This window comes from Stegostoma tigrinum, chromosome 1 (genome assembly GCF_030684315.1).
Source record: "Stegostoma tigrinum isolate sSteTig4 chromosome 1, sSteTig4.hap1, whole genome shotgun sequence".
Lineage (NCBI taxonomy): Eukaryota > Metazoa > Chordata > Chondrichthyes > Orectolobiformes > Stegostomatidae > Stegostoma > Stegostoma tigrinum.
The window spans coordinates 74566476-74587242 of record NC_081354.1 but is presented as its reverse complement, the minus strand read 5'-3'; the positions used below and the strand labels follow the sequence as shown (position 1 = coordinate 74587242).

General features: G+C 44.5%; 1 protein-coding gene across 8 annotated transcripts in view; it reads right to left on the bottom strand.

Moving 5' to 3' along the window:
* arhgap24 (Rho GTPase activating protein 24) overlaps nucleotides 1-20767 on the bottom strand; it is a 451915-nt gene that overhangs the window by 323346 nt on the left and 107802 nt on the right. For 5 of the 8 annotated variants that reach the window (XM_048546224.2, XM_059646296.1, XM_059646304.1 and 2 more), the window contains exon 2: nucleotides 16592-16791. The exons of 2 other annotated variants lie outside the window; for them this stretch is intronic. In XM_048546224.2, coding sequence (XP_048402181.2) covers nucleotides 16592-16771 — 180 coding nt within the window. In that variant the 5' untranslated portion in view covers nucleotides 16772-16791. Of the gene's footprint in view, nucleotides 1-9400; nucleotides 9420-16591; nucleotides 16792-20767 lie in introns of those variants that run through there. One more of the 8 variants, XM_048546277.2, reaches the window with a different exon arrangement.

The window sequence follows — 20767 nt, the reverse complement described above, 5'->3', positions numbered from 1 at the left end:
GCTGTGCACAACTGCACCTCCCAGTCGCAAACCATTTCCACTCCCCCTCCCATTCCTCAGACAACATGTCCATCATGGGCCTCCTGCAGTGTCACAATGATGCCACCCGAAGGTTGCAGGAACAGCAACTCATATTCCACTTGGGAACCTTGCAGCCCAATGGTATCAATGTGGACTTCACAAGCATCAAAATCTCCCCTTCCCCCACCGCATCCCAAAACCAGCCCAGTTCGTCCCCTCCCCCCACTGCACCACACAACCAGCCCATCTCTTCCCCTCCCCCCACTGCACCACACAACCAGCCCAGCTCTTCCCCTCCACCCACTGCATCCCATAACCAGTCCAGCCTGTCCCTGCCTCCCTAACCTGTTCTTCCTTTCACCAATCCCTTCCTCCCACCCCAACCTGCACCTCCATCTCCTACCTACTAACCTCATTCCACCTCCTTGACCTGTCTGTCTTCCCTGGACTGACCTATCCCCTCCCTACCTCCCCACCTATACTCTCCTCTCCACCTATCTTCTTTTCTCTCCATCTTTGGTCCGCCTCCCCCTCTCTCCCTATTTATTCCAGAACCCTCACCCCATCCCCCTCTCTGATGAAGGGTCTAGGCCCGAAACGTCAGCTTTTGTGCTCCTGAGATGCTGTTGGGCCTGCTGTGTTCATCCAGCCTCACATTTTATTACCCTATACATGACAGAGCCTGGGTGTGGGGGTTGGGTAAACGACATGGGAGGAGGTGTACAGATTCCAAAATTAATGAACATGATATTAAGTCCTAACGGCTGCAGGGTTTCCCAGCAGAAAATGAGATGCCGTTCTTCCAACTTGCACTGAGACTCACTGGAGCACTGCAGCAGGGCCGGAGACAGAAATGCTAACCAGGCAGCAGAGTGGTGTGTACAAGTGGCAGGCAATTGGAAGCTCAGGGTCATTTTTGTAGGTGCAATGCGGGCTTCCACATAATGGTCACCCAGTCTACACTTTGTGTCCTCAGTGTAGAGGAGACCAAATTGTGAGCAGTGGATGCAATGGACTAGGTTGAGTGAAATGCAAATAGATCACTCACTCATCCAGAGAGTGAGTCTGCGGGCCTTGGATATTGAGGAGGGAGGAAGTAAACGGTAAAGCGTTGCGCCTTCTGCGATTGCCATGGATGTTTGGGAGATGTCGGGAGTGAAAGAGGAGGGGACCAGAATGTCCCAGAGGGAACAGTTCCTGTGAAAGGCTGACAGGAGAGGGAACAGGAATATGTGTCTGGTGGTGGCATCCCACTGGAGGAGGTGGAAACTGCAGCTAATGATCCTCTGCGGATGGATGATGTTGGGACGGGAGGGAAGGACAAGAGGGCCATTTTCACTGTTGTGGGAGGGAAGAGGGGACAAAATGCAGGAAATGTTCCAGACATAGCTGAGGGTCCTGTCAACCAGGTTAGCAGGGAATCCTCGGTTAAGGAAAAAGGTGGACATTTTTGAGGCCTCCTGTGGAAGGTGGCGCCATCAGAAGAGGTGCAATAAAGATGGAAGAACTGGGAGAATAGAATAGAGTCTTTAGAGGGTAACTGTGGGGATGAGTGGGGTTTTCTTTAGTGGATATTGGAGGCTAGTCTATCCCTAGAAATGGAAACAGAGATGTTGAGGATGGGAAGGGAGGAGTCAGAGATGGTAGGGTGGAAATTGGAAGTGAAATTGATAAACTTTTCCAATTCTGGAAAAGAGTGGTAGCAGGCACCAATGATGTCATCAATGTACCTCAGAAAGACTTGTGGATGGGGTCCCCAGTCGGACTAGAACAAGGAATATTGCGCAAATCCCACAAATTCACAGACATCATTGCAGCCCGTAAGCGTACCCTTGGCCACAGTTTTGATCTCAGGAAAGAGAAAGGAATTAAAGGAGAAAGTTGTTCGAAATGTGAGGATGAGCTTGGCCATGTGGAGGAGGGTGGCGATGGACAGGGATGGTACAGGCTGTCTTTGCAGGAAGGAGCAGAAAGCACCAAAACCTAAGAGAAGGAAATGGACATGTAAAGGGATTGCACACCATAGTGAAGAAGAGGTGGCAAATTGGAAATTTTAAGACTGTTGTAAAGCTTCAGAAGAATTGCAGATGTACCTGGGAAGAGACAGGACGAGGGAAGAAAAGGTATTGAGTCAAGGTAGGAAGGAATACATTCCATGGGACATGAACATTCAGAAATAATGGGTCTGCCTGGGAAATCCTGTTAATGGTTGTTTTAATATTGTTTACCTCTGTCCCTGTAGAGGAACATGAGAACAGGATTAGGCCATTCAGCCCGTCCAGACTGCTCCGCTATTCAAAGAGCTGATGACTGACTTGTGGCCTAACTCCATAGAACCGCCTGTGGCCCATAATCCTTAATGTATTTACTTAACAAATTTCTATCTATCTCAGATTTAAAATCAACTGATCAAGCGTCAACGGCCATTTGTGGAAGAGAATTCCAAACCATTACCATTCTTTGTGGATAAAAGTGCTTCCAAGCATCTCTCCTGAATGGCCTGGCCCAATTTTTAGAGCAGACCCCAAGTTCTCAAATCTTCAACCAGTGAAAATCATTTGTCTTTATCTGCCCTATCTTGCCTGTTAATATCTTGAAGACTTCAACTCAATCACCTTTAGCCTTCTAAATTCTAGAGAAAACAGGCATAATTTGTATAAACTCTACTTATAACTTAAACCCTGAAGTCCAGGTATCTTTCTTGAACACCCAGGCCAACGTATCCTTCCTGAGCTGTGGGGCCCAAAGCTGCTCACTGTATTCTAAGTGGTCACAGACCTGAGACCAATGCTGCTTCTCGCCACAAACACCGCTTCCGCTGCTGAGTGTTTCCTGTTCTTTTTTGTTTGTTTTTATTTCTGGTTTCCAGCACCTTAAATATTTGGCTGTTGTAACCTCCGATTTTACATTGATTCTTGCTGCACCCAGCTTTACAACTCTTTAAGAAAATCGGAATAACTCAAAGCCCTTTGCCCAGCATTAACAGTTGTACATTCAAATGGTTGCTCCTTGTTTGACTTTACATCAATGTTCATCCAAATATGCTTCTCTAAGGTGCCTTATAATTTACTTTCATGTTAAATGCACCATATAAATTCAAGTTGTTGTTGTTGTTTGTTCCAAATAATTATTGTAACTAGCCCTATGGTAGAACATTTTCCTACTTATCTGCTTCAAAAAATGCAGTTAGGATACAATATTCAAAGGGTGCCATCTCGAAAAATCAATCTTTGGTGAAGCTTCTACCACTTATACACAAAAATATAATATATAAAAATATGACAATCCCAAAAACATTATAAATCATGTCTATTTTGTATATGATAGTCTGGTGCATCTGGTAGTTTAGTACATTGGCCTGTAGGACATTACTGCCGGGCAGTAAACTGTACACATGAATAGTTCCCTGTCTCCCTTTCTCTACTAACTGTGAAATCACAGGTCTAAGGAGACAAACAGTAGCAGGCTCTTAGCTGACACTGATACGTGAGTGCCTATTTTATGATCCTCATTACTATGATTCTCCTATGATTCCATTGAACGTTGCACTGCTTATAAATATTGACAGCCACAGTCCTGATATTTTTGTGATTGTACAATGCTGCTTACACAATGGTAGTGTTATATTGGGGATGTAGTGGATTTCTAAAACTGCAACCTACTAATACTGAAAGATGTTCCCATTCTCTCCCACAATAAAGGAAACTAATGGATATTCTTTTTTAAAAAGTCTGCAGCTTCCCAGTTAGAGACTAAATGTCCAACTGAAAACTCAGGTTAGTTTTGCTGTTTATTCAGATTAATGAGTACAGATTGAGGACTAAAAAGGTTATTCTGAGATGTGAAGAGACATCTATAAAAAGTAAGATAGGTGCACAGGCAGACAGAACTGTAAAATACACTTTCAATGATATAATAGCAAGCAAACGGGCAAGAACATAAAGCTGAAAGCATTATCACAACACTAAAAGTACCGAGAGGTTATTCTCCCAATATATCAAAAGAAAAAGGAGGAACAATGTTTCACTGTGCAAAAGTAGAAAGGCAAAATTCAGATATTCAAAATGATTGAGAGAGTAATCCAACAGGGTCGGAGGACTCAAAGCAGATCAATTTCTGAGTTTGATGATCCTTCACACAAAGTATCAACAGAGACAGGTAGGAAGATGTGGAAGGTATTGAGAATGATCACGCTGGAGTGAATGGATCTGTCCAATGAAATACCCTTGTAGTCATAAAAAACCTCCCACCGTTTTCAGCAGGAAGATTATCAAATTAAATTTGAGACCAAACCACACAAGGAGTGGTGACCAAAAAGACAAATGACCAAAAGCTTGATTAAAAGAATACATTTTAAGGGGCATTGCAACGGAGTATTGAAACAGAGGTGAAGTGGAGCTGTGATGAGATTGATTGAGACTAGAACCTTGACAGCCAAAAGCATGGCTTCCAATGGTCGAGAAATTAAAATTGGAGATGCTATTAGGATTCTGGTTGTGATCAGTAAAACCGCTGCTGTTTTAGGTGGTTCAGATCAGCCCCTGATCCCTGTTTCTGACACTGGACTTAATAATTTAGGAATGTGAAGTGAAGAAGGCTGTAGACAGGTGTTTCAGGGCAAAGAATCTCTGCATTTATTAAATACAAAGGTTTGTATATCAAATGAAATAAAAGGCAAATGTAATGCACGGGGAAATAATGCAAAGGTAAATAAATTACAAGAGATAAAAAGGCAAATATAAAGCAGTGTAACTGTCACTATCAGTTATTAACTTAACACAGGCTAATTACTGTTAGAAACAAAACAGTCCTTTTAAACACAGTCACTTTAATCAGACTTCCTGACCTTGGAGTTCCCTGCACTGTCGTCAACCACCTTCCCCTCCCTATAGCTCGGTTGGGTGCTTTGGGTCTAGAGGAAATGGGTTCACCACTGGGCATAAACACATTTTGAATTACAGCTGGCGGTTCCTGCTTGTTGTAGCTGGTGCTTCACTGAAGACTTCAAATGGTGTAGGCCTTCAGCCTGGGTTGAGGGCACTGATGCGGTAAGGCGTGTTGTGGATGTATCACGTGAGTACATTGGTTTTCTTACCTGACGGTGAGTTTTGTGAGTGAGCTTTCACCTCAGGACGTGTCCGAGACCTTATGGGGTTGAGCAGGTCAGTGGTTCTCGGAGGTCATTGGTTGTTCAGTCCAGAGGTTGTGGTCAGTTGCCAGAGGGTGGAGATGGCTGTAGGAGTCGTTCTCGATGCAATAGCTCTCTAGAGTCTTCTCCTGTTGGCAGCTGGGGGGAATAGCTCTTCAGGCAGATCACTCTTCTTTATTCTCTGCTTTTTTTGTGAGATCGGGGTCAGCAATTATACTAAATTGCAGGTCTCTTATCTTGGTGCCAAGATCTGCTCTTTTCAATTGTGTTACTGTTGCCCCCTTTGGAGGTGAATTGCCTTCCTGATAGCTTAAAGTACGAGTAGTGTATTTCAATGAGGTGGAACGTCCGGTATTTCTTCGAATGAATACTAATTGAAGTTGGATGCCATGGATGTCAGTAAAGGCTCCATGATGTCTGGGTTAAGTTTTTTTCCTTAGGTCTGGTTCTGGTTCTGGTTCTGGCTCATTGTTCTTTTAGAGTTGAGGTGTGAATTGAATTTTCTAGCTGAACAATGGTTCCAGGCAGCTGTCCCCATGACTGCGTTTTTCCCCAGAGCATAACTCAGCTGCCCTTTTTGTAAAAAATTTTAAATGTTCTGTCAAAGGTCCAGGCTTTGGTACAGTATTTAAAATGATAGGGAGTTTTGCACAATCCTACGATGCTCAAGGGGCCTGGATTGGAGTAAATCAAACAATGCTTCCTTTGTTTCAGAGATACTAGGAACAGATGCTGGAGAATCTGAGATAACAAGGTGTAGAGCCGGATGAACACAGCAGGCCAAGCAGCATCAGAGGAGCAGGAAAGCTGACATTTCGGGGCCTAGACTCTTCTTCAGAAATGGGGGAGGGGAAGAGGGTTATGAAATAAATAGGGAGAGAGGGGGATGCGGATAGAAGATGGATAGAGGAGAAGATAGGTGGAGAGGACACAGACAGGTCAAAGAGGCTGGGATGGAGCCAGTAAAGGTGAGTGTAGGTGGGGAGGTACGGAGGAGATAGGTTAGTCCAGGGAGGATGGACAGGTCAAGGGGGCGGGATGAGGTTAGTAGGTAGGAGATGGGGGTGGAGCTTGAAGTGGGAGGAGGAGATAGGTGGGAGGAAGGACAGGTTAGTGAGGTGGGGACAAGCTGGGCTGGTTTTGGGATTTGAAGGGGGAGGGGAGATTTGAAGCTTGTGAAATCCACATTGATACCATTGGGCTGCAGGGTTCCCAAGCGGAATATGAGTTGCTGTTTCTGCAACCTTAGGGTGGCATCGCTGTGGCACTGCAGGAAGCCCAGGGTGGACATGTCGTCTGAGGAATGGGAGGGGGAGTGGAAATGGTTCACGACTGAGAGGTGCAGTTGTTTATTGTGAACTGAGCGTAGGTGTTCTGCAAAACAGTCCCCAAGCCTCCACCTGGTTTTCTCGATTTAGAGAAGGCAACAACAGGAACAGCGGATGCAGTATACCACATTGGCAGATGTGCAGGCGAACATCTGTTTGATGTGGAAAGTCATCTTGGGCCTGAGATGGGATTGAGGGAGATGGTGTGGGGGCAGCTGTAGTACTTCCTGCGGCTGCGGGAAAAGTGCCGGGTGAGGTGGGGCTGGAGGGGAGTGTGGAGTAGACAAGGGAGTCACGGAGACAGTGGTCCCTGCGGAAGGCAGATAAGGGTGGACAGGGAACAATGTCTTCGGTGGTGGGGTCAGATTGCAGATGGCTTAAGTGTCGGAGGATGATGCGTTGGATACAATGGGTCGACCAGGACAGTCAGGTTTGCGGATTTTGGGAAGGAGATAGAAGCGGGCGGTGCAGGGTTAGGGAATGATGAGGTTGGAGGCTGTGGGTGGGAGGTCACCTGAGATGATGAGGTTGTGAATGGTTTGGGAGATGATGGCTTGGTGGTCGGGGGTGGGGTCATGATCGGGGGGGCGGTAGGTGGTGGTGTTGGAGAGTTGGCGCCTGGCCTTTGCGATGTAGAGGTCAATGCGCTATACTACAACTGCGCCACCCTTGTCCATGATTTTTTTTGTGAGACTGGGATTAGAACGGAGGGAGTGGAGGGCTGCACGTTCTGCGGGGGAGAGGATGGAGTGGGTGAGAGGGGTGGAGAGGTTGAGAAGACAGATGTCTCGGTTGTATGGCCACGCAGCCATGGGATCATGCAGTGCAGGGAATATCAGGTTGTGCTCCCTTCTAGCACATACACTGCCTTGTTGCAATCTCAAAGGGACTCAAAAAGCTATAAACAATAAATGGCTGCATACAGTGAACAGACATCAGAAATAACACTGAATGCAGCAATCTTAGATTTCTGTAAGGCTGCAGTAGGTTACAGCTATAGGACAGGGAGGGGCCATGGAAGGATATGAAAATAAAGATGAGAATTTTAAAACCAAGCCATTGCTAAACATGGAACCAATCTGCAGGCACAAAGATAATGGTTGAATGGGACTTGTTGTAATTTAGGTCATGGGAAACAGTGTTTTAAATTAATATTAGTTATGGAACTGATCAATTAGAAATTGGACACAGGACTGGATTTTATGGACCAGGTATTTTGACAGGTAGGGGTGAAGGGTCAGTAAAATAGGAGCCAGTCCAGCCACCCATCTACCTAACCACACACTCCTGCTGCAGTTGTACTAGCAGTACAGGAGACCTGGCCATTCATGGACCATTTGAATTGCTGACAGCTTTCTCTCCCCTGTTGTAGTCTTGATGGATTGAGACTTGGGTCAAGGGTGTCAGCCAGGCAGGGGTCATTGGTCAGACCAGGGACCAACAAGACAGAGTGAAGTTTTATGGGCCTCTTCTTGATGGTGGAATTTCCTGTTCCCAGGCGCTCCATAGGTCTTTCACCTCTAAATCTCCCTTGTCTATCATGGGTCCTCCAAGCTTATGAGAGGTCAGATATTTATTATCAGAGTCATTTTGAGGATTAATTATAAGCAAAATCTAGCAATTGTTCAATATGACTTTATACATGCTTGCCGATCCTGATTGCCACCTCCCCAAACAAAGCTTTCTCTTCTCACCATGAGTCCTCCGATCGCATTGTTGTCTCACTGCTCCCCACCCATTACAATCTTATTTGGATACCTGAAGCCTTTGATCTCCTATCGCCACCCGCATGCTACTGCCTCCAGCTCTATACCCTCCATCTAGCCTCCAGTTGCAACCCTCAACCTTCTCCCACCATTCGCAACCTCCAATTCCTTCATCCCCCCTTCTGCTCCCAGCTGTAATTTTTCCATGGTACCAGCCTCTCAAACTGCCAGGCTGCAGTCAGGAAACAGCAATTAAATCAATTTTAATCAGTTCTCTACAATAAAATTGGCCAGGGGTTCATCATTTTCCAATCTTAACCTAGTATCCTACCCTCCTTCAATGTCTTCCAAGTAAAAATCCCTCCCTTAATGCAGCCAAGTATGACACATTTAAGAAGAGAAGGTAGCAGACATGACAGGATTCAGTACTTTTTCATTCTCAAGGCGCCTAACTAACAGGACATTTCCAAACAAGCCTAAAACAGTCTTGCAGAAAATCTACTCTCAGAGTGCATCGAATTAATAAAGACTCTCATTAAAAACTGATGGTGATAGCCATAGGTAAAGCTGAAGTCACCAAAGTCTTACCAGACCATAGTACTACTGTTAATGCAAGGGACAATTGGTGGTGGTTTAACCTGAGGGTCACCACAACTCAGGCGCAGGGACAGGGTGAGAGACAGAGCACTTCATGGTAACCTCAGCCAGTGTCGGAATTGAGCCCACACTGTTGGCTTCACTCGATACTGCAAGCCAGCCATCCAGCCAACTGCCAATAACTACCAGCATGTCAATCAAACCACATCAGAACTTTTTCTCATTGATCACAAACGTCTTTCAAGCACAAACCCAATTCCAATAATAGTCCACAGTTGGCTTCAAAAATCTGAAAGAGATGTTGGGCATTCTAAATGGTAAAACGTTACAGCTCATCCCGAGCAGTGATCACCCGAGCAATAAAGTATGATAAAAATCTACATCTAGGCAAACAGTAAATGCTTCAATCAAACTGCACAGTGCTATGGTCAGAGCACACATTGAGCACTAAGTCTGGCTCTGGTCACTGAGGAGCAATGGAGATTCAAATCCTGGAGGAAACACTAGCCTCATTAAAAGATAATGAAAAGTAGCAGCTAGGCTGAAGATCAGTTTTAATGACCCCTTTACACTTTGCAAGCAGCTAACAACCTACTTACCCAGTAGAAATGTTGAAGGGCTCGAGTCCAGCTGTGACATGTGAAGTTGAAGTGTAGATGGCTGAGTGCCAACAGAGAAATTTGAATTTATTTGCCAGGCTTTAAAGGCCTGCGCAGTATCTCTGGTCTTCCTGGTTTGCAATGCAGCAGATTTCTGAAGCAAGTACTACTGCAATGGGGTTAACCAATTTTATCAGATCACATTGTTTTCTGCTTTTTCAGATTTCTCATGATGAACAATTTAATTTTCACCAAAAATAAGAACGCAGTTTTAAACCTCCAGTTTTAGCAGCTAAGAATACTCATCCCAAAGCTTTGCAACAGTGACCCTAGCAACAGCACCAAACCTGTCAGGAAACATAGATGGCAGGTGCCCTGACTTCACTCCAACTTCAGCAAACTCCTGTCTGCATAGCAGTATCATATGAAGATCAGAATTCAAAATTTGGGCCTTTGTCAAGATTTTTGTGACTGAAGGAATTTCTGTGGGAGTGTTGGCAGGCAGGATTCCAGGAGGGGGGAGTTCTTCAGTGCTTGTTCCAGTTAGATTGTAAATGCATTCTTTACAAAACGTTCAGAATTTTACCACACTACGTGCAGAGAAGCATTCCCTCGCCCAAAGTTGTTAGCTGTGGGCTGTTTGCATGTCCAAGTAACCAGTATCAGGAATGTAGCAGCATTCCCCCATATCAGCTGAATAATGCCGGGGACGTGCATCAACAGCACTGATTTTCTTGACTGCTCAAGGAAGTTGTATTAAACATGAAGTGGCACAAACCTCAGGACTTTTTCTTTAACTATCGACCACAATTTGCACAAGAACTGAAGCCTCCAGCTTTGGTACTTCAATCACAAGCCTCTACTGACTCTATAAATGAATCTTCTAAAAACAAGATGGCACAGTCTGCATTGTTATTGCTGTGTCTGTCTATCAACGATCATGTCAGTTAAATATATAAAAAAACTGATTATAGTTTACAGACTAAATTGGTTTGAAATGGAAATCTAATCACTTCACAAATGCTGGATGTTGAAATTGGCATAAACCAGCAGGACAAAATAAGTTTGTAGTGAATCCACAACTGAACTTTCACTGTGCTAATTCTTCTTTCCAGTGAATTGGCAAAAACATTACCGAGATGTCGAACTGCAACCAAAGTAAATGAGACTAGAAAACAAGCCCAAAAGAGAATTTGAAATATTATTCTAAAGGGAAAGACGATTAGGAGCATTGAAAAACTGGCCGTCCCTTTGCTACAAGTCAGTTGCTAGCATTAACAATTTGACCCACTTGGAAATGTTAGTCAAGAAATCTGTTCACAGCTTCAAAATGACATTTTTCAATGTTATATATTGAGCCACCTGGTCCATTCTGTGACTATGAGAGTCAAATCCTGGTGAAAGGTGATCGATCGGAAAGCTGTGGAAAAATTTTAACCCAACTGCGGCACCCAGTGAGATAGTGAGGAGTGCAACATCAGACATACACTCTGCCTTGGATATCTTCTCCATTTAAGCAGATGAGTAAAATCAGTCAGGTCAAAAACTGCACACTGTAAGTTTACAATCAGGTGACTGAAATTAAAATTATTTCTGCTAATCTGTGTTTCTCATTCCACAAATGTTGCCAGGCTGATGAACGTTTCCAGTGTTTTGTGTTTTAATTTGTTCTAAAATAATTTTCACCAGAGTACTGAATCAAATATTCAATAGTTAACCCCATTTAGGACAGGACACCCAGTAAGGACTGGAATGCATGGCAGAAGGCTTTATCCTCATCATCACCTGATCTGTAAAATAAATTTCCAACTTTTATCACCCTTTCAAAAGTACCCCAATATTCTACCATAATGACAAACTGCAATAGATAACAAAGATAAATTTATGAACAAATTCAATCAACATTTCTTGATTTTCTTTTTTGGGGGTGGAACATTTGTGCTTTTTTATAACCAACAGGTGGATCTCCAAACTCTGCTGAGCTCTGTCTGAACCTGCAGCGGTCCTTTGCAATATTTCCCTTGTATTCACACCCACTCTTCACTCTAATTATGGCTGGTAGGAATTCAGGCCCCATACCATGCTTCTACATTTGTAAACAAAACTTTTGACTAGTTAGAGATAATAGGAACTGCAGATGCTGGAGAATCCAAGATAACAATGTGTGAGGCTGGATGAACACAGCAGGCCAAGCAGCATCTCAGGAGCACAAAAGCTGACGTTTCGGGCCTAGACCCTTCATCAGAGAGGGGGATGGGGTGAGGGTTCTGGAATAAATAGGGAGAGAGGGGGAGGCGGACCGAAGATGGAGAGAAAAGAAGATAGATGGAGAGGAGAGTATTGGTGGGGAGGTAGGGAGGGGATAGATCAGTCCTGGGAAGACGGACAGGTCAAGGAGGTGGGATGAGGTTAGTAGGTAGGAAATGGAGGTGCGGCTTAGGGTGGAAGGAAGGGATGGGTGAGAGGAAGAACAGGTTAGGGAGGCAGAGACATGTTGGACTGGTTTTGGGATGCAGTGGGTGGAGGGGAAGAGCTGGGCTGGTTGTGTGATGCAGTGGGGGGAGGGGACGAACTGGGCTGGTTTTGGGATGCAGTGGGGGAGGGGAGATTTTGAAGCTGGTGAAGTCCACATTGATACCATTGGGCTGCAGGGTTCCCAAGCGGAATATGAGTTGCTGTTCCTGCAACCTTCGGGTGGCATCATTGTGGCACTGCAAGAGGCCCATGATGGACATGTCATCTAAAGAATCGGAGGGGGAGTGGAAATGGTTTGCGACTGGGAGGTGCAGTGGTTTATTGCGAACCGAGCGGAGGTGTTCTGCAAAGCGGTCCCCAAGCCTCTGCTTGGTTTCCCCAATGTAGAGGTAGCCACACCGGGTACAATGGATACAGTATACCACATTGACAGACGTGCAGGTGAACATCTGCTTAATATGGAAAGTCATCTTGGGGCCTGGGATAGGGGTGAGGGAGGAGGTGTGGGGGCAAGTGTAGCATTTCCTGCGGTTGCAGGGGTAGGTGCCAGGTGTGGTGGGGTTGGAGGGCAGTGTGGAGTGAACAAGGGAGTCACGGAGAGAGTGGTCTCTCCGGAAAGCAGACAAGGGTGGGGATGGAAAAATGTCTTGGGTGGTGGGGTCGGATTGTAGATGGCGGAAGTGTCGGAGGATGATGCGTTGTATCTGGAGGTTGGTGGGGTGGTGTGTGAGAACGAGGGGGATCCTCTTGGGACGGTTGTGGCGGGGGCGGGGTATGAGGGATTTGTTGCGGGAAATGTGGGAGACGCGGTCAAGGGTGTTCTCGACCACTGTGGGGGAAAAGTTGCGGTCCTTGAAGAACTTGGATATCTAGGATGTGCGGGAGTGGAATGCCTCATCCTGGGAGCAGATGTGGTGGAGGCGGAGGAATTGGGAATAGGGGATGGAATTTTTGCAGGAGGGTGGGTGGGAGGAGGTGTATTCTAGGTAGCTGTGGGAGTTGGTGGGCTTGAAATGTACATCAGTTACAAGCTGGTTGCCTCAGATGGAGACTGAGAGGTCCAGGTAGGTGAGGAATGTGTTGGAGATGGCTCAGGTGAACTTGAGGTTGGGGTGGAAGGTGTTGGTGAAGTGGATGAACTGTTCGAGCAAGAGGCGGCGCTGATACAGTCATCAATGTAACAGAGGAAGAGGTGGGGTTTGGGGCCTGTGTAGGCGCGGAAGAGGGACTGTTGCACATAACCTACAAAGAGGCAGGCATAGCTGCGGCCCATGCGGGTGCCCATGGCCACTCCCTTTGTCTATAGGAAGTGGGAGGAATCGAAAGAGAAGTTGTTGAGGGTGAGGACGAGTTCAGCTAGGCGGATGAGGGTGTCGGTGCAGGGGTACTTGTCTGGCCTGCGGTATAGGAAGAGACGGAGGGCCTTGAGGCCATCCGCATGTGGAATACAGGTGTATAGGGCCTCCCCCTCCCATTCTTTAGATGGCATGTCCATCATGGGCCTCTTGCAGTGCCACAATGATGCCACCCGAAGGTTGCAGGAATAGCAACTCATATTCCATTTGGGAACCTTGCAGCCCAATGGTATCAATGTGGACTTCACCAGCTTCAAAATCCCCCCTTCCCCCACTGCATCCCAAAACCAGCCCAGTTCGTCCCCTCGCCCCACTGCATCACACAACCAGCCCAGCTCTTCCCCTCCACCCACTGCATCCCAAAACCAGCCCAGCCTGTCTCTGCCTCCCTAACCTGTTCTTCCTCTCACCCATCCCCTCCTCCCACCCCAAGCCGCACCTCCATTTCCTACCTACTAACCTCATTCCACCTCCTTGACCTGTCTGTCTTCCCTGGACTGACCTATCCTCTCCCTACCTCCCCACCCATACTCTCCTCTCCACCTATCTTCTTTTCTCTCCATCTTCGGTCTGCCTCCCCCTCTCTCCCTATTTATTCCAGAACCCTCACCCCCATTCCCCTCTTTGATGAAGGGTCTAGGCCCGAAACGTCAGCTTTTGTGCTCCTGCTTGGCCTGCTGTGTTCATCCAGCTTCACACTTTGTTATCTTTTGACTAGTTAAGTCATTGACAATACTGGAGAAGCTTTGGTCATGTGTTGTGGATAACAATGATGAACCAGTATGTACTGCTATAAAGGGTTATGTTTGGGAATTTCACAATTTTCACCTGTGACAATAAAAGAATAGCAATCTTTGTACATTAACTATGGCTCAGGAAACAAATGTAGGCATATTCATCGTAGAATCCCTACAGTGTGAAAGCAGGCCCTTCAGCCCAACAAGTCCACACTGACCCTCAGAGCATCCCACCCAGACCCATCCCCATATAACCCACCTAACATACACATCCCTGAACACCATGGGCAATTTAGCATGGCAAATCCACCTAGCCAGCACATTTTTGGACAATGGAAGGAAACCGGAGCACCCAGAGGAAACCCACATAGACACAGGGAGAGCATCCAAACTCCACGCAGACAGTTGCCAGAGGGTGGAGTCAAACCGGGTCCCTAGCTCTGTGAGGCAGCAATGCTAACCACTGTGACACCATGCCGCCCTAGCTACATGAAGCAGAATGTTATCATCAATGGGATTTTTGTGTGGAATAAATCTGCTATTCCTCCTCCTTAGTATTTCCAGCATCATCCGTTCTTTTTCTTCATTCCAGATTAGATTTTATGATTTTTGCAAGAGTGCGCTGAAATACATGAGCTGTCACATTGTGTTAGAGTAAAACTAATTACCTGCTGTTGAATAAAATGAATTGCTAAAATACAGCCTTGATCTCAATACTACTTCAAGATAAGTTCAATAGTCATCATTTTTAATTAAACTGTTTTATCGCAGGACATAGTCACAAGAAAGAAAAGCCTTCATGTTGCTAGGTCCAGGGTCTGAATCAAGGTTAACAAACACTTGCAATTTTAGGTGAATTGATGTGGAATGGGCTGGTGTTTCATGTGTTGCTGATGAATAATGAGGGAGAGTGTATGCTTTGGTCGAAAAATACACAGGGTATAGAAAGAGAGTGTCTCACTGTGATCTATTGAAATCAATGAATGTGAAATGAAATCAAACAATACTCAAACCACACAATTACAGACATTTGAAGTGGTCAGCTGCGTTCAGGTGAAATTATTGGAAATGAACTGACAAGGAATAAAATTGAAACCAAAGCATGGACAACTGGCTGTAAGAAATTCCCTCATCCTAGAAGGGATTAAGGAATAAATGTTTAAAAACTAGAGATTAGAATGTCTGAGGGATGTTTCAAATTCCCAGCTGTTATGACATGAAGTGTGTGATTGTTTAGTGTAGACAAACGACCATAGTAATCATTATAATGGTATTTGTTATCATAGTTATCATATTAGTTATCATAAACACTATAATTAGTGACATTATACAGTACTATTAGAACATTATCTATTCCTATCGTCCTCCCCTTTCCTCCAATCCCAAGAGTTTCCCTACCCAACTTACAATCCCCTCTAACCTTCCGGTCATCTCAACCTGTTAGGTTCACTCCCTCCCCTCCCTCTGGCGTCTTTTGCACCTCTGCTCTCACATGCAACCCTCACCCCCGACACCCCATCGCTCAGATTAAACAAGGCGGATCTGAAGGATACACTGTGGGCTCATTCCACTCTGATCCAACATGGAACCTCTGGCTTTGGTGTGTCATCAGGTAAACGATTTCGAGGAGTATGCGGGGTGGTGAGTGATTGGAGGAGGGAGGACTGAGAGTTGTTGGAGGAGGGAGGACTGAGAGTTGTTGGTGGAGGAGGGCGTTTGGTTAAAGGGTGACCCACTTACAGTGTGGCCAGGTCCTGAGTCTCTGGAAGGAGACATGGCATTGGGGACCCCAGTGTTCCATGCCTCATCTGTCATCAGGATTTGTTCCAGATTACAACATTTGATTTCAAATGGCGCACTGATCATTTCAGAGCACGAGCGAGAACAGAATTAACGTCAGCGTTTTCGGGTGTGGTGGCACCTGCATTTATTTATCAACCTACTGGCAGTCACTTTTTCCAGTCTTGCAATTTCTCAGGGATTCTTCATAACCACTGTCCATGACCTTCTCCTAAAATTGTGGCATTTTAAAATTGCATCTCCTATTCCTGTTGACAGATTTCCAGCTCTGAAAGCATCGAGTATGCAAATTCACTGAGTGCTTGCACTATCCACTGATAAAACAGCATGCGTAAGCCACAAGAGGGTCTCGCCTATAATATTACCCTTCAGGAAATAAGTAGGTACATTTAGCCAACTTGTGAATGCTTTCCCATTTGGTTTTCCTTCCATTATTACCTATAATTCTTTGAATTTAAAAAATTGGCAACCTAAAATGTCACTCACAAACTGGAATTATGACATGCAGTGTAGCGCGTTTATATTTTATTTGGCCAGAGCTTCCATTTTGTTTTGAAAGCTTGGAATTATTGGTAATGAGGCCACTCAACTCTCCTTCAAAAATCACAGCAAACATTGAACAAAAATGCGGAAGAGAAACAAGTATAATACCTCAGAGTACAAATAAACAACCAGTATAAAAGTACATATCTGCTACAGTATCTTATAATCCTGTGAGATAATAGCTCAAATAACCAGACCTTAATCACCTCAAGTTGAGTACTGCTACAAGTACACTAAATTGACATGATGCCTGACATTAATTTTGGAAATGGCCTACTTACCAGAGGCCTGTTTTCTTCTTCATCCTTATAGTAATGGAGCTGGTCTCCCTTCAGCACAAACCACCGTGTGTGCCAAGTCTTGACAAAACCACCTTGCTTTCTCAGCCATCCACACTTAATGACATTTTGTCTGGCTCGGCCAGCCTGGGTACTATCCAATGAGCTACTGTGGTCATCCATTATAAGGCTAATAGATTTCCCTGGTAAAGAGAAACAGCAGCCAATTAGGAGAAGATAAGTAAACATTCAGCATCTCAGAGCATATACCAGATTTTATATTTTAGCACCTTATCCATTCATCTTGCTGCAGACTAGAATCCCTCCTCACAAACCGCCTGGATCAGAACTAACCCATGCCTGAAAACTTACACAGATAGCTCCTGCCAAGGAAAACAAATGATCAAAAGATTTGCAGAAGAAGAACCCATTCCATGCTACATAATAGATGTCAATAGCACAAAATCAATGCAGAGATAGTTTCCCCTCCTTTGTACCCATGTAATTCATTATCCCAAATGTAAACAAATCAACTTTTTTTTCCATACGTGTTCCTCTCGCATACTTCAAATGATTCGGCTGCACCTTCATATCTATGAACATTACAGTATGTGACGTCCATTTACAGACTTGAGAAATCTGAACACAAACAGCTACAAAACATCTCACCAGGGACTAATAGTGTTCCCACTGCAACTGAGGACTGCATGGCGAAAAATGTGTGCATACTCATTGCAAGCTTATACATTGTTCAGCACACTTACTTTTTCTGTTCCTGATTATGTTATGAGCAACTTCGTTCCTAACAAAAGTAAATGTGGAACCGTTCAGAGCGATTTTTCTAGGCTTCCTTTATTTAAGTGCAAAGTACTTTTTAAAAAAAATTGAGGGATGCAGGTACCACTGGGAATTTTGCAATCTCTATCACCCTTCAGAAGGTAATAGTGAGCTGCTGTCTTGAACTGCTTTAGTCTGTATGATGTGAGGATATCCCCAGTGCTGTTAGGAAGTGAGTTCCAGGATTTTGAACCAGCATCAGTGAAGAAACAGCAATACAGTTTCAAGTCAGGATGGAGTAGGACTTGCAGAGGAACTTGGTGATGGTGCTGCCATTATCCTGCTGACCTCATCCTTCCAGTTGGTAAAGGCCACAGCTTTGCAAGGTGCTTTTGAGGTAGTCTTGATGACTTGCTATTGTGCATCTTCTACAAAATACACACTACTATCTCCAGACAGTCACTTTTTCAGTTTCACTGTTTCCCAGGGGTTCTTTCCTTATCCATAAGCTTCTCTGTAAAGAATATCATTTTAATATTTTGTTTTGCATTCTGTTGGTGGATTTCCAGCTCTGAAAGCATAGAGCATGCAAAATTCACTGAATGCATGCACCATCCACTGACAAAACGGCATGTGTTCAGCTGCAGGAGGGTCTCACAAATAATGCCAACCTGGAGAGGGTAAGTGTTTATGATGAAGGCAATTGGGGTGCTGACCAAATGGGCTGCTTGTTGGAGCTAGACTCATCCAAGCATGTGGGAAGTATTCTATCACACTCCTCATTTGCACATTGCAGATGATGGACAGGCTTTATGGAATCAGGATGTGGGTGACTCACAGCAAAATTCCCAGTCTCTGGTGACATTACTTATTTGACTGCTCCAGTTCAATGGGAATCCCTGACTGTCGCAAATGGTGATTCAGGAATGGCAAAGCCATTAAATATCAGAGAGAAATGGTTAGATCCTACTTTGTTGGAGATTGGCATTATCTGGCACTTCTGAGGCACTAATGTTAATTGCCAGTTATCAGGCAAAGCCTGGATGTTATCCAGGTCTTAGTCCATATGGATATGGGTTACTTTTGTACCTGAGAACTTGTGAATGGCACTGAACAACGTGCAACCATCAATGAGCACTCCCAGTTTTGGAAGTGAATTTTACAGACAGTCCCTCTGCCAGCATTTTGAAGAAAGTGTTCTTACAAAATGCAGTGCATGGCTTTTCACCTCCATCCTATCTCCCATTTTACAGTAGGTAGAAAAGCATCAGGCAGCATTCTGCCCTAGATGCTATTGAGACCCTTAAATGATCAATGAGTGACCATCAGAGCACATTATTCTGCCTCTGCATTTTACTGACAGCAAAGAAAGGCATAGAACATAGAATAGTACACTACAGTACAGGCTCTTCGGCCCACAATGACACCAGGTGAATAGCCCTAAACATTTCCTGCCTGGGTATGGGGCAAGAGGAAGGGAGACCTCCTCTTGGAAGCTCATGTGCCCTTAGGGGACAACCATTCCTCACACCAAGGTAATTCCTTACCATTAACTCTCTGAAAAATGGATTTCCCACTTCTCCCCTAGACCCTTCCCCATCACTGGAGTCAGCCAATAGCTCCAACCAACATCCTAGATTTATTCTGAAGTCAAGCTCTATGATTTTTGTATTCAGGCAGTGCCTGGAGTCCTAGCAAAGCCATCACTCAAACCTGGTACTGCTATGATTACAGAGACACTGAAAAATCAGATCAGTGGGGAACTCTCTAAGGCAGGCTATGTTCCCCAGACGAGATTGAAAAATCACGACTTTAGGCAATTAAAGTTGCTTCTAGTGAACAATGGCGACAGGACATTTATGTTTGGAAAGGTCAAGAGGGAGATGGATTGCAGTGGAATACAGTGCTATAAAGTACAGCTCTTGCTCTCATGATGGAGGCAAGCATTGATGTAGCATTTAAGGGTAGATGGGACGAGGACACCATCCTGAAATACCTGTGCAGCAAAGTTTCGGGGCTGAGGTAACTGACCTCAAATAACTACAATCAGCTTTCTTTGTGCTGCATTTGCCTTTTACCATCGAGGGTCCTTCTCCTGACTTTCTGTGAATTCAATTTTACTGGGGCTCCTTGATGCTATGATCAGTCAAATACTGTTTTGATATCAATAGCAGTCACTCTCACCTCACCTTAAAATCAACTCTTTTGACTTGGCTTGGACTGGAGCCAAGATCTGGAGCAGAGAGATTGAGGTTGAACCTAAATTGCGCATCAAATGGGCTGCTTGTTGGAGCTAGACTCATCCAAGCATGTGGGAAGTATTCTATCACACTCCTCATTTGCACATTGCAGATGATGGACAGGCTTTGTGGAGTCAGGATGTGGGTGACTGACAGCAGAATTCCCAGTCTCTGGTGCCATTATTTATTTGACTGCTCCAGTTCAATGGTAATCCCTGACTGTCACAAGTGGTGATTCAGCAATGGCAAAGCCATTAAATATCAAAGAGAAATGGTTAGATCCTACTTTGTTGGAAGTGGCAATGTCTGGCACTTGTCTGGCTGAGTAATGACATGAAACTTTCAATGACACCGTCCACTTGTGCTTTTGTTTGACCATAATTTGATGGAATGGTAACAGCCAAATTGGATTTGACCTGCTTTTCGTGGATAGCACTAACGTAGTCCTGTGCTAAAACTTCACCAGGTGGGCATCTTATTTATATGTATGCCCAGTACTGCTGCTATCATGCTTTCACACACACACTTCATTGAACCACAACAGTTATACTAGCCTGATGGTAATGGTAGAATCAGGTATATGTCAGGCCATGAGTTTGCAGATTATGGTTCAATATAATTTCACAGTTGCTGATCCCACAGCACCTCATGGAATCTGATAGAAACAATTTAAAAGAATATTCATTTGAACAATAAAAAATAAAAATTGAAGGACATTAGTGAAGCAGATGAATTTTTACAACAATCTGTTGTTTTTATGCTCGTTATTACTGAGACCAAAACTTTTGACTTTGAAGCAAAGTGGATGACAAAGTGTAACCACTGACCAGCCACAGATTGTCAATGTGATTTTTTTATCCCTTTTTTAAAAGCAGTTTTTCCCTTAGCCTTTTGTCTTCCTGTCCTACCTTTTTAACTTGCAATGACTTCACCCTCATCTCTTATAGTTTCTCTCTTTCTTATTCTCCTTACTTCAAAGAACCACCGACATTTTTTAGATTTATTAACTGGAGTTTAGTCAAGGCTCTGGATTACTATTCCAGTAACACTACCATTAAGCTGCTACTCTCTTAACTCAAAGCTGTCAATGTCAGAGATTCATGCAACATGTAATGGTAATCACTTTATATTGCAGGATATAAAAAGTATGGATATCATAGTT